This window comes from Acanthopagrus latus, chromosome 11, assembly GCF_904848185.1.
Source record: "Acanthopagrus latus isolate v.2019 chromosome 11, fAcaLat1.1, whole genome shotgun sequence".
Taxonomy (NCBI): Eukaryota; Metazoa; Chordata; class Actinopteri; order Spariformes; family Sparidae; genus Acanthopagrus; species Acanthopagrus latus.
Window position 1 is genome coordinate 982,283 of NC_051049.1, and position 14,059 is coordinate 996,341.

Sequence of the window (14,059 nt, forward strand, 5' to 3'; positions counted from 1 at the left end):
CCTAAATGACCTGTTTCTTTCACCACAAACACAACTGATCTCTGACATCTGAGCCACAAACCGAGACATCTGAATGTGTTTGACAGATACAAATATGAATCTACGTACTGTATCTGTGGTTTGCTTCTACAATCTGATGAAATTCTTTTCTTCCAAGGACACTTTATCTATCTTCTTTATTAACATAAAAAAACACTGGAAAGCAGAATAAATGGATAATCAATAAATATGAATATCGAATAATTACAGTCTAAAGTGAAGCAACCAACAAATACGAAAATATTCAGATAACTCCAGATAAGAAAGATCATTCCACATAAAACATAAAATCAGCAGCACATACATTCACATTCTGCAAATTCTCTATTAAATTGATTAAATAAATCAGTTTAATTTAATGTAATTTTTCATTTGTGTGTGCAAAACATAAAAAAATATAAAATCCAGTTTTTGTGATTGGGTATTAAAACACAAAGTAATTATTAATTCTACCTGAAACATGTTAAAGGTCCCATATTATATTGTTTTTCATCAATTTAACAGCTGTCAGAGGTCCAACAGCTCTGTATTCGATATGCATTGCCCCAAACCGATCTGTGGTCCTGAAGTTCAGCTGTCTACAAGTCGCTCTACGAAGCCCTATTCAAAGCAGTCTGGTTCTGTGCCTGCACCTTTAAATGCTAATGAGCTCCGTCTGTCACCGCCCACTTGGAGAGCTCTTCCTGCTACGTCATTCTCAAGGAGGGGAAGCCCCTTGCGTTAGCAGTAGCATGCTAATGTTGACGGTGGATGTATATACTGTATGTATCGCTGTGGCTCGCGGAGATTTTTTCCTTCAACCGAACCAGTTTGACCCAGAACCGGACCCAGAAGGAGAAGCTGCTGAAGAAGTCCAGACTCTGTGGCTGCAGCAGGACGTTTCAGAATGGTTAGTGTGTCTGTATATTGTTAGTTTGCCGTATGTGTTGTTACAGTTACTGCCATGAAGCTAACGGCTAACAGCTAGCGAAAGCTGTGTTTGTCTCCAAACTCTTGGACACTGTTCGCATCGTCTCTGTCTCCAGTCTGAACATGTTTCCAGACTTTCTACTGTGACAACAAAGCTCCATCGTAATATTATTAACATTAATCTCGCTTCAGACTCCATTACACAGCGGACCGAAGCGGAGCTAACTAGTTAGCCAGTTTCCAGCTGACTTCACCAGACTCGTAGCAACTATAAATACTATCAAACCGCAGCGACACTTCTCGGTGGCTCGGGTGCAGTTTGCTGGGTCCGGTATGGTTGGTACTGATCCTTTTACGAGGGTCAGTGTCGAGGCAAAGCAGCTTTGTACTGACCCTCGTTACTGAAGCAGTCCGATGTGAAGCGATTAGCACACACACACACAAGCTAACACGAACCGCAGCACGGCACGTTGTCTTAAAATATGAAACACAACCGCTGTCTCCTGTTGTTCTGTAGCTGGGACAGAATATAGACACTGATGTTGAATTATACAACCAACAACAGCGATTTGTGTGTCCAGTTCTGAGCGAAGACATTGTGAAACTGCTGTCTCACTGCTGGACACACTGAACTTCACCTCGGGGATGAAGCTTCCCTCTCAGATTTCTCCTGTCACCGCTCAGAGGAGGCGGGACTATGATGATGACTCCTGTAGTTACATAAGGACAGGAGCAGATCCTGACCAGCCTGTAGGAGCTCCGTGGTACCAGTGGCTGGGCTGCAGGCTCAGGGAGGACCTGCTTATATATGTAGAGACCAGAGAAATGTGTTTTTTTATGACATGGGACCTTTAAATCAAACCGACTGTAAACAACAACATTGTTTAGATGTTTAGATTGATCTGAAACTGAAGCTGTTTTTGTTTTAAGGAGTAAGAACCACAGATCTGTAAATGTATTGTCTTCAACCAAAACAATGAGGAAGAGAACATACAGAACATCCTTGTCTTGTTCCGTCCAGCAGATTTTCTTCCTCCTGGATGTTTTTCCAGTGATCAGACCTCCACAGACCTGCTGCTGCTGCTGCTGCTGCTGCTGCTGCGGTTTCCTGACAACATGTGTTGAAACACTCAGACTGCGAGGAGACGCTCTGAACGCTCTGAACGCTCTGAACGCTCTGAACGCTCTGAACACCAACAAACCTCCCAGAGAGGAAAGCAAACAGTCCTCAGTGAGCAGCGAGGACAGGAAGGGAGAAATGATCTTAGAGTCAAGACCATCCATCCAGATTTATTCAGACTCTGCGGGTCACATCGTGACCTCTGACCTTTCCTCTGGTGGACAGATTCACTGATGACGTGTTGTTGGTCACGAACACGAGACGTCCAGAATCACACACACTGCGTCAGACGCCATGTTTGTTTAGACTTCCTGGGAGTCGGTGACATCACGCAGGTCGTGACAGATGAATTGTCGTGTGTCTCGTCTCCTGGACGGGTCGGAACAAGAATTTATGACTTTAATCAATAATGTGACCCTGAGTGAGGCTGTTCAGCTGCTCTGATAATGTTATTAGAGAATCTGCAGCACCGGGACCAGGACCAGGACCGGCTTCTCCTCTGACTGCTGGTTCTTCCATTAAAGGGATTTCTTCTTCCTGCAGCATCACCTGCAGAAGCTATTCACTGTGTGTGTGTGTGTGTGTGTGTGTGTGTGTGTGTGTGTGTGTGTGTGTGTGTGTGTGTGTGTGTTGGGTAACAGAGGTCAGCTGTTTCTGTCCGTCACCTGATGGCAGCAGCTCCGTGGGGAGCGACCGACCCGTGTTTAACGAGAGCAGCAGATTATAAAAGTCATTTTAAACCACAAACACACAAAACAAACGATTCTTCAAACAGGATGGTGAAATAAAACTTGAAATTTGATTGGAAGCTGGATTTGTTGTATGTTGGAGGCTGAGCTGTGGTGGAACGTGCGTTTCTTAAGTTTCCACTTCTCCCTCAGAGAGACACTTGTCACTTCACTGCCTTCGCCTGACGCCGCGGTGCCAAAGACTCTGAACAATGTCCGCTGGACCGAGAGCCAGTTGTTCCAAAAACAAAGCCTGTCGCTGTGAAGGAAACAGTCTGAGGCTGTTAACCCGACTGTATTCACACTGAAGACTGAAGCTGCCCTCTCTCTAACAGCCAGCAGGGGGCGACTCAAAGGAAGCGACAGTATGTAAGCTTATGAGAAAACGAGTCTTCCTCTCCTCACTGGATCCATGACGCCACTAAACAGTTTCCTGAGGACTTTATGATCTGAGTGGTTAATCGCCTCCATCAACGAGGTCACAGTTTCACCTGCGTCCGTTTGTTGTGTGGTTGTTTTGTCGGTGTGTCGGCAGGATTACACAACAACGTAGCTGGAGGACGAGTCTCAGCTGAGAACAGAGCTCGGTGACGTCTGCTGTGGAAACAGATGAAGAGTCAGATCCAGTGTGTTCCAGTTCTCAGCCCTGAAAGTGTCTGATACTTAAACATCACAAGTACAAATCACAGTATGTGTGTATATGTATATATATATATATATATATATACATATATACATATATATATATATATATATATATATATATATATATATATATATATATACACACACACACATATACACACATTTTCTATTTTGGCTCTGCTGCGGGATGTAATCTGTAAAGTAACTATTACTGTAACAAAGTACATTTACTCAAGTACTGTACTTAAATACACTTGTGAGGTACTTTTACTTGAGTATTTCCGTTTTCTGCTCCTTCTACTCCACTACAAATACTTTACTTTAACTCCATGTTTACTTGGTAACTTAAGTTACTTTGCAGATTACTTTGCTGCATCAGGGCCAAAAAGATACAACAACAGCAAAAACACTGATTCCATTTATCAGAAATAAAGGTTCAACCCGTAGTTTTACTTGTACAAGTACATAAAATATCAGATACTTTCAGACTTTTACTCGAGTACTTTTCACAAGGATGTCTTTCACTTTTACCAAAGTTATATTTTAACATGATATTTTTACTTTAACACATGTCACTCATATATCTTCTGTCCTCTCAACAGTCCACAGATCAGTGTCGTCTCTGTCAGCTCTGAATGTGACTGCAGCTGATCACACGACTGCAACAACAACTAACAGCAACTTCTAAACCACACGAGGTCCTCAGGTGAGTCCGTCCACAGGTACCTGAGGTCCAAAACTGAGATTTAAAGGTGGATTTTGACACAAATGTGCGTCACAGAGAGAAGTGAAGGCAGAGAGCTGGAGGCAGAGAGGCGGGAGGCTGTAAAAATAAAAGTCCTGGAAATCTCGCAGCACATTTCCTGTCTGCTCCCTCTCTCTCTCCCTCCCTCCCTCTCTCTCTCTCTCTCTCTCTCCCTCCCTCCCTCTCTCTCTCTCTCTCTCTCCCTCCCTCCCTCCCTCCCTCTCTCTCTCCCTCCCTCCCTCTCCCTCTCTCTCCCTCTCTCCCTCCCTCCCTCCCTCCCTCCCTGGATGTGGCTGACTCCGCCAGTGGAGGAAACTCGCTCGCCCTTTGTTCTCCCTATCTCACACTCTACCCCCCTCTCTCTGTGTCTTGTTGTTGGATGCCAGACGTCTCAGGGTGACGGAGAGCTGTGGAGTAAAGGGGGAGGTGGTGCAAACAGTGAGTGTGAAGTGTGTGTGTGCGTGAGTGTGTGAGAGTGTGTGAATGTGTGTGTGACAGCATTCCTCTTCCTCTGAGCGTGTGCAGAAGGTGAAGAAGAAGACGGAGGCGAACGGAGAAGCTCCACCAGCTTGGAGGTAGGTGCCAGCCGACTTCACACAAACCTCCACCGGGCCTCGACTCAGAGAGCAAACCCACATCAGAGCAGGACGAGGGGATTTCCTGACTTTTACTCTCATTCTGCTTCTTTCTAATCTGAAACACTCACACACTCACACACACACTGATGGAAGTGTGTCCCTTCAGGTTTACAGGCTGAGGATGTGATTAAAGCTGCAGGAGTTCAGTGGAAACTTTCTCTGCAGCGCTGCAGGAGAAACCTGCTGCAGACCTGCATCTGTGTCCGGACAGAGAAACACACTGTTAATGTCATATACAGACAGACAAACTCATATACGGACAGACAAACTCATATACGGACAGATAAACTCATATACGGACAGACAAACTCATATACGGACAGATAAACTCATATACAGACAGATAAACTCATATACGGACAGACAAACTCATATACGGACAGACAAACTCATATACGGACAGATAAACTCACTGTAGTCAGCAAGACTCGGATAAACATTTAGTATAATGAAGGACGAGGTAGAAACTCACTTATAAAAAGACAAACTCACATAGGAACAGATCAATAAATGTAGACACATAGTCTAAGTATAGACCCGTGTAGGCGCTGATAGATTAATGTGTTAAACTCTAGTAAGAAATGATAAACATAGTTTAACTCACAGAAACATGTAAATTAATGTACAGACACAAATTCACAAACAGACAGTTAAACTCACGTACGGAAAGATAAACTAATGTTGGGACAAACAGGTGAACTCACATATGAATAGATGCATTCACTGTATGAACCAATAATATCACACATTATATAACAACATAAAGTCACGTAAGAAAAGCTGATGCACGGACAGACAAACTGATAAACTCACAGATTTCAGGTACCAACAGATAAACGTAGATACGAACATGAAAACTCACACAGACTTACACTTTGAGCAAACAGCTGAACTAACATATAAACAGATCAAAAGCTCTACACAACAAAACTAAGGAGAATAAAAATCTGTTAATGGTTTATTGAGTAGAAGTCAGCTAGCTCATTAGCTCCAGTACAGCTGCAGCAGACAGTAGTTGTATTTACAGGAGAGTTTTAGTGTTTTGTTCACTTCACTGTGTAAAACCTGGAGATCTGATGGAAACAATAAACACGAAGATCCAACTCAGAGGTTCTGGATGTGGCCACAGTCACCAGCTACAGACAGCCGAGTTCACAAACTGTTCAAAGGCCCGTGTGGGTCCGACTGTGGTCAGATCTGCAGTTAATTATGGTGTTTCATTCAGAACCGTGTCAGCTCACCTCAGAGCTGCATTCCCGTCCAGCAGCAGTGACTCACTTCCAGCCATCGCAGCAGCTGCTGGATCATTTAACAGACGTCCTGCCTCAGACTCAGTCCTGCTGTTTGGATCCGGCCCGTCCAGTGTTTCTGCAGAGACGACGCGCCGACCCACCGGCTGTGCAGGTAAAATGAATTCTTCTTACAGAGAAGCAGGACGGCAGGATTTCTCACTTAAATGTTCTCTGGTGTCCTAACAGGCGAGGCTGTAACATCATTAATGTCATAAACTCTTCACAACTTAAACGAGTTGCTGAACAACCTGGAAAAACTAAAAAAAATTCTAAAACTAAAATTCAGAGTTTATGTAAAACTAGGACGAGACTAATGTTGACTTTATATTTTCTTGCTGTTTCCTTGGCAACAGTTCATCTGGTCTCATCACGGTCCACAGCAAGCTGAGCTGATACTGAAGGTGGATTTAAAACATGGAGACTTCTGATTGGTTGGAGAGTTTAGAGAGTTAGCATCGCCCTGGTTTGCTCGACAAAAAGCCTATCAGAGATTTTCAATTTGATTTTAGATTATTGCAGAAGATGACTTCTTGCTACGAACATGAGTTTATGTGACATACGCGTTTTGTTCACAGATGTTCACAGCTGACTAGAAGTCCACGTTAACATCTACATGACTGTAACGTCACTCGCTCTAAGCTAGCTGGACTAGTGAGTAGATGAGTGTCTGTGTTCGCTGTGATGACGTTTAACCCTAACCCTTTATAAAGACAATTTAAATCAAACGTAGGGTTTTTACTCAAAGAACAAAATGTGAATATCTCTTAAACTTGTGTTAACCAAAGACCAGTCAGCATGGACTGTACCTGAAGTGGAGGTGAGTAACAGGAGCGCCACGTAGCTTTGAGCTAAATGCTAAATGCTTTACTTAGACGAATTGTCAGAGTGAAGACATTCGACTCATCCTGTCGTCTCCAAACATTCATGACAATACAACAGATAGTTGAGATTCAGTTTGTCTGTTTCAGTCCAGAATCACACCGTTAGCTTCGAGGCTAAAGAGGTTTCTAAAGTGGAACCAGATTAAACTCTCATCAAGCGTGTAACGTAGCTAACGTTAGCTTTATGTTTCTGCAAGCCTGTAATAGAAAAAAGATCAGGTGTATTTAAGTGGCTGGTATCTGTAACACATCGGGCCTTGGTGGAGGTATGCACTCTACTGAGGGCCAATCCAGCTGTCAGATTTGAAATGTAAAAGAAAATGACCACGCTTTTATATTCAGTATGTGTGTGGTGACATTCTGATGTAGAGACAATAAACCTCCTGGATCAGAAGTGACAGAAGTGTTCTGGTTGTGTCGGGTCAGAACAACAAGCTGACAGAAGTTCAAACTGTGGTTCACTTCTCACCTCCTCACAGCAGGCCGATCACAGAAGGAAGTGAGTGTGATGTCAAGTGTTTCCGACGTCTCCTGCTTCTCCAACATCATGCAGATGTACAGATATAGAGAGCGGAGGGAGTTCTGGAGGCGTCGGACCGACACCACCAGTCCTGAAGCTTCGGTCGAGGTGCTGCTGAGGTCACAGAACACGTCACAGGTTCAAACCTCTGTGACGTGTTCAGACCACCTGTTAGACTGCTGGAATTTAAATTATGTAACATTTCTTTATAAGTGCAGTGACAAAGTCTCCAGAACCGTCTCTGTGATGACCTCACTCCTCCACAGAACCATGTACGGGCCTGTTCTCACAGCTGCAGCCGAGCGGCACCGGCTGAACCTCAAACTAACGAACCGATGCTCGTCTGGTTGGATGGGAAGTGACACGCCGGCTCCAGTTGGTGCCCTGCTTTGATCCTGAAAACACCCTCCCCCGTCCTCCCCCGTCCTCCCCCGTCCTCCCCCCGCTCCACCCGTCCCATGCCATTTCCAGCACCTCTGCGGGGTCACGCAGATTAACCCCTTGTTTCCTGCAGTGGGCTTTAGTTTGAAGTGAAATGGAGGGTGAAAGCGCTCTCTGGCTGGGCGTGTGGAGCAGCGGGGGAAGAAGGCCGGGCGGCATGCTGGGAGTTGTTTTTAAGGGTTTGGAGGGTTTAGAGGAGTTCTGGTGTTTGCTCGGGGCAGTCGGAGGATTAACAGCCGAGCAGCTGATCGTTTTTCAGAAGCTTTGAGGGGAAAAGGTGACGTTGGAGGAGGTTTGGAGCGGTTCAGGATTCTGTGATGTGAGTATTTGAACGGCAGTGACAGGAAGACGTTTGTGTGAACTGGTCAGAGGTCAGTTTAACAGCTGAGTTCTTGAGCTTTTCACTGCAGCAGACTGTATTTGTAAAAGCTGCTGAGACTCTGGAGTCAAACATTAGATCTGCGTCTTGTCGTCACCGAGACGTTGTTGGTGTGTCGGTCCTTCAGTATCATGTTTGTTTTATTAGCTCCTTCGTTAGCGCTGATCTGTAGCGCTGCTACAGTTTAACAGGTCTCCTGCTGTCACAGAGCTGCTCTCGCCATGCTGTCGCTCAGCTTACATCATAAACAAATGTAACCTGATGAATTACGTGACGAGATGATGGGACACAGTTAACTGAGATCAATGAACTAGTGGCGACGAAGGGAAACTGTCACCTCACCATCACCTGTGTGTCGACCAGCTACGCCAGCAGCCGTCTCGTACGTTCTGTGACGGCGTGAGAGAAGATAACTCTCCAAACCACCAGGGGGCGTGAGTCTGTTCTCGTTATTCAAGAAGAGGAAACTGGAAGAGAAAATACAAACTGCTGTTATGATAAAACAGCGTTTTTTGACCCAGGCTCGCTCATAAAATCACCTCTAATCCAGAATGTATCAGCATCAGTAAAAGTTGTAGCTGACCAGTTTCACCTCCACTCTTCTCTCCTCTGCAGGGTGTAGCTGCACAATGATGTGGGTGGAGGCAGACTGAATGGAAATCTGAACAGTGAGGCCTTCATCCTCCATCAGCTGTGGTCTCAACTTCACTTCAGATTGAATCCTTCCACCTGATCCTACGCAACAAGTAGATCCAAGATGGCTGCCATCGGCGTGTTGTTGCTGCTGGCGGTGGCGTCCGTCTGCAGAGGGAGTCTGGTTGTGGTGAACTCGGGGGTGGAGGTCGTCAGGGGCAGATCAGCGTTCATCACAGAGACGGCGCTGAAGATCAGCGTGGATCCGAGCACAGACTGTAAGGTGGAGGTGGTGATGAACGAACCGGTCACTCAGAGAGTCGGGAGGCTGACTCCACAGGTGAGGACACACCTGCTGACTCTGTCCCCGGTCCAAATGGACCGGTACAGAGGTGTGACTGGTGTTGTGTTGTGCAGGTGTTTGACTGCAGCTTCCTGGAGGACGAAGTGAAGTACGTCCACAACGGCAGCCCTCAGCTGGACCAGGACTCAGTGATGCTGAGAGTCTACAGGTTAGTTAGCATCAGAGACGCGTTAGCATTAGCATCAGAGACGCGTTAGCATTAGCATCAGCAGCAGTGCCAGTTTCAGCAGCTCACCAGAATGAAATGTCGGCGTCGTCCTTTAACATGTTTGTCTGTGTGGAGGTTCACGTCCTCGGACACGCTGGTGGAGACGGTGGTTGTGCCGGTGCGGGTGGTGGACTCGGACGTGCCTGGCGTGGTGGAGCTGGGCAGCGCCCCGCTGGTGGTTCCTCAGTTCTACGGTTTATCCAACACCATCGACAGCTCCGTCCTGAACATCCGGACCAGAGCCGACCTGGTCTGCACCGTCAGACTGATGACCACCGACACCAGCGTCCCCGCTCTGGGTCAGCTAGTGAAGGAGGAGGACGTCACGCAGAGGAAGGGTACGTCACGGATACAGTCCGGGTCATTTAACTATGACAGCAGAGAAATACTGACGTCTGATTGGCTGACGGATGTACATTAGAAATAAAATGATCTCATAACAACATGAAATAAATTAAAGTTGATTTATAAAAGTCAAAAATCGACTTTAACATGTATTTTACAAGGAAGTCATTAAAACTTTTTTTGTCTTTTGTCTTTTTGATTTATCAAAATAATTTATGAAACATTAAGTCGTGAACATAAATTAGAAAAATGTTCATAAACATACATGTTTAATAGTTAAAAAAAGTTAGATTTTAAAATGGAAAATTTCACTGAAAATGTCATTTAGAAATCGGCAGTTTATAAAAGAAAGTACAATTAAAGACAAATAGATGAAAATAAAATGTACAAAAACACAGAATTTAATTATTAGTATATTTTGTGTAAACATCATGTTTTATGTGTTTCTGTATTTGTGCCTGTTTGCTGGTAAAAACACACTGAACATATTTTACCACCCAGTATTAATGGCTTCACTGACCAGGACTTCAGAGAACAATTAAAAACCCTGACATGAATAACCACTACAATTAAAACACGTTTCCTCCGTGTCGTCTGTCGCTCCACTCGTCTTCTTGTCGTCTTCAGGCAGAGAGACGGCGCCGCTCTGTCCCGGGAACAAACCGTGTCTTCACGACACCACTGAGGTTCATTTCCTGAAGACCGGCTGCCAGGACTTCCTGAGCTCCGGTCTGAAGTACCAGCACCTCAGCCCTCCATCGCCAGAGATCGACTACATCCCCATCAGGGTGGAGCTGAGGGAGCAGGCCACCAGGGCGCTGCTGGAGGTACGGGCAGCATCCAGACGTGAACATGGAGGATGTAAGAATTTTGATTTTGATGTTCTTCTGCTGAGACTGCAGCGTTGGACCCAGTGTTCTGAAGATAAACAGCTCGTAGAGAAGAAGAAGGTGTTGTGATGCTCATCAGAGTGATTTAATCGAACAGAGTAGATTAACTGCAGGTTCAGATCCGAGTCGGATGTGGAAAGTTTCCAGCATCTGAGACGTGAAGCGTTTTATTGGCAGAGAGAAGGCGACATCACGCCTTCATGTCCTGTTCTCAGCTCGGTGGATGAGGAGGAAGTGGAGCAGGACGTTATCATCGAGACCTCACAATCCCTGAATGTGTCTTTATTACAGAGACCTAACACGTCTGATTGTCTTCTCTCCTCAGCACCTCATGTAACAGTTAACTCATGTCTGAACGTGTTGATTTCTGTCTGCTGTACGTTGTGTTAAAGCGTCCGTGAGTCCCGCAGGAGACGCAGATATAAACAGAAGAAGGAAGTTGTTGTGACTTTGAACCATCTAGAATCTTTAAAACTTCATTTTCTACCTTCACTTTCCCGCCCTCAGGCAGAGTCAGTGTGGTTGCCGGTTCTGATCCACGGTGCGATGCAGAACCAGCCTCCCCAGGCCGCCTTCATGGCCTCCTTCATCCTGGAGGTGGACCAGTTCATCCTCACCCCCCTCACCACCGCAACCCTGGACGCCAAGGACCACGAGACGCCGCAGGAGAGGCTCGTCTTCAACGTGACCGCCCCGCCCGCCGCGGGCTACATCGCCCACCTGGACGACCACACCAAGCCCATCACGTCCTTCACCTGGCTGGACCTCCATGAGATGAAGGTGGCGTACCAGCCACCCAACAGCAGCCAATCACACCGCAGGAACTACGAGGTACTGAAGATCAGGCTCAATACGATTGATGATGAGGATAACACGAGCTGTCAAACTCAGATATAATCAATATGGTTGCATATATTTTAATATTCTGTAAATGCATCTGATCTCAGATGGAGTTCCAGGCTATAGACGGTTCTTACATGAGCAGCCCGCCCATCATGGTCCACATCTCCATCAGAACAGCTGAGACAAACGCACCCAGAGTCTCCTGGAACATGGGTACGTAACATCACCTCACCGTCACATGTTACATGTTTCATCTGTTAGATAAAGGATGTTTCCGTCTAACTGACCTCAGAGTTGTTTTCCTCTCCGGTGCGTCAGGTTTGGACCTGTTGGAGGGTCAGTCCCGACCAATCACGTGGGAGGAGCTACAGATAGTGGACAGTGACAACGTGGATGCCGTCTACCTGGTGGCGGTGGACGGACCTCTGCATGGACGCCTCAGTGTCAGAGGTCAGCTTACAGGGTCGGGCTTCTCTGGTTGGGAAGAAAAGTTGGTTTCCTGATCGACAGACAGCTTTACTTGTTGCTAAGGTAACCGCTAACTACTGCTAACTGTAGCTAACTACTGCCAACTGTAGCTGATGTTAACTGGCTAGTTCAGTTAGCCGTGTGAATAGCTGCTTTAACTGAGAACACTTCCAGTGCTGGCTGTAAGTCAGTCATACCGTCCTGCCAGAGTCAGCTAACAGAACCACTATATGCATAGCTAACTGAGCTAACTGGCTAATGGCATCAACAGTTAGCTGCAGTTAGCAACAAGTGAAGCTATCTGTTTATCAGGAAACTCACTGAGAGTTGAGCCGAGCAGTCAGAACACACTTCATCAGTAAAATATGATCCAGTTTCTCCAAAATCAGTTAACAGAGTTATAAGGTTGTGATTCTGTTCAGTGGTTCTGGGGAGGCCCGGCTCCCAATGTCTCCTGTGACGTGACTGTTCAGTGTTCTGGGCGACAGTCTGATCTAATCCAACTCTTTGTATGCTCACTAAGATGTTGGTTTAAAGCTCCCTGACTGGATGGAGCTCATAAACTGGGTGAAGGCTGAAGACGGAGAGTTGCAACGAGAACATTAATTCACATGAAGTCTCGTCACTGTAACAAACAAACCCAGTCTGGCCTCAAACGGATCGTCTGTGCTCGTCCCTCGCCGCTTTAATCCCGTGCTGGTATTCACCACACTGCCCTGGGAATTCCCAGAGAACGGCGTCTGGCCTTTTCCGCCTTTTTTCCTCCATGTGTTGCCCGTCCGCCAGGGACCGTGGTGTGGCTGGGGAAGCATATGTCTAGTGGCCCTGCATGTGTTTCCTAATCAGGTGTAAAATGGGGCCGTGGCCACTTCGCCAGGGGCCGTGGCAGCGCGGAGGCTGCCGCTGCCTCGATCTCCGTCCACGTCTGTCCCTTCCAGCCCAGCGCGCCGGGAGACGGCCTCTTTGTCTCCAACGGGGATCGGGACCGAGCAGATTGGAGGGACTTATGCCATTTCATGCCGTGGTGCACAGGGAGCAGATGCACTGTCCCCAAACAGGGTTTAATGCTACCAGCTAGGAGGAGGAGGGAGGAGGGGGAGGACGGGGGAGGAGGGGGAGAGGTGACAGGAGTGCAGGCGGCCCGAGGGGTTCAGGAGGGGAGTTAACCTTTCATGGCTGCTTTAGACACGGAGAGACGGAGCGAGGCAGCAGGGAGACGAGGAGCGTTCACAACTGATTCTCTGACTCGGTTCAACTTATTTCATATTAAACTTGTCTCACGTCGACAGAGTCACATGCTTCACTGTCCTGTCGCACCGCTGGAGAGTCGTGTGATGTCGTGCACGCCATCGTGTCGTGTCCTGCGATGTGATTGGGTGGTGTCACTGATGTCACTGTGAAGCAGCTCTGACAGGACAGCAGACATTAACTGGACCGGAGGAAGGAAATCTACAGTGTTTGTAATTACTGATTCACTGATCGGTGAGCGAGGGGACGACTGGCAGCTCATCACTGACTGCAGATAAGATTTAATAAGTTAAATCAAACGGTATAAACAGATTGAGCTTCATTAAAGGTGGCAGAAATACATTAAGAGGGTGTGTCTGGTTACCATAGAGACTAATATGATTGATTTTAAACGATGTGTGAATATTTAATTTGTGCTCCATGAATCTGTCGTCTGAACACCTGATGAGATCAAACTCATCTCCTGTTCCCTCGTCATCATCAAGAGTTTAACAAGAAAAGAGAAAAACTAGAGAACATTTTTTCAATATTTTCATTGTCAGTTAATTTGCAGATTATTGTCTCAGTTCATCAAGTAGTTGTATTAATCAGTGTTTCGTGATGTTCACAGTACAATTACTTTAATGAAGCATCAGATCGAACTCTTCTTGCTCCACTCGTCACATCAGATGCTGTTTTAAGTTTTGAGTTTGATTTGAATCTGCCTCTCTCTTCTCTCTTCTC

At 46.3% G+C, this 14,059-nt stretch overlaps 1 protein-coding gene across 17 annotated transcripts in view; it reads left to right on the forward strand.

Annotated features, from left to right (window-relative positions):
- The first annotated feature begins 741 nt into the window (after window positions 1-741).
- Window positions 742-14,059, forward strand: part of frem1b (Fras1 related extracellular matrix 1b) — a 60,289-nt gene continuing 46,971 nt past the window's right edge. For 6 of the 17 annotated variants that reach the window (XM_037115102.1, XM_037115104.1, XM_037115096.1 and 3 more), the window contains exons 1-11: window positions 747-928; window positions 4,044-4,147; window positions 4,573-4,761; window positions 6,050-6,228; window positions 8,953-9,310; window positions 9,388-9,482; window positions 9,618-9,880; window positions 10,515-10,714; window positions 11,285-11,608; window positions 11,725-11,833; window positions 11,939-12,070. In XM_037115102.1, coding sequence (XP_036970997.1) covers window positions 9,095-9,310; window positions 9,388-9,482; window positions 9,618-9,880; window positions 10,515-10,714; window positions 11,285-11,608; window positions 11,725-11,833; window positions 11,939-12,070 — 1,339 coding nt within the window. In that variant the 5' untranslated portion in view covers window positions 747-928; window positions 4,044-4,147; window positions 4,573-4,761; window positions 6,050-6,228; window positions 8,953-9,094. Of the gene's footprint in view, window positions 929-2,949; window positions 3,162-3,331; window positions 3,423-3,452; window positions 3,485-4,043; window positions 4,148-4,572; window positions 4,762-6,049; window positions 6,229-6,796; window positions 6,934-8,302; window positions 9,311-9,387; window positions 9,483-9,617; window positions 9,881-10,514; window positions 10,715-11,284; window positions 11,609-11,724; window positions 11,834-11,938; window positions 12,071-14,059 lie in introns of those variants that run through there. The other 11 variants (XM_037115109.1, XM_037115111.1, XM_037115112.1 and 8 more) reach the window with 9 other exon arrangements.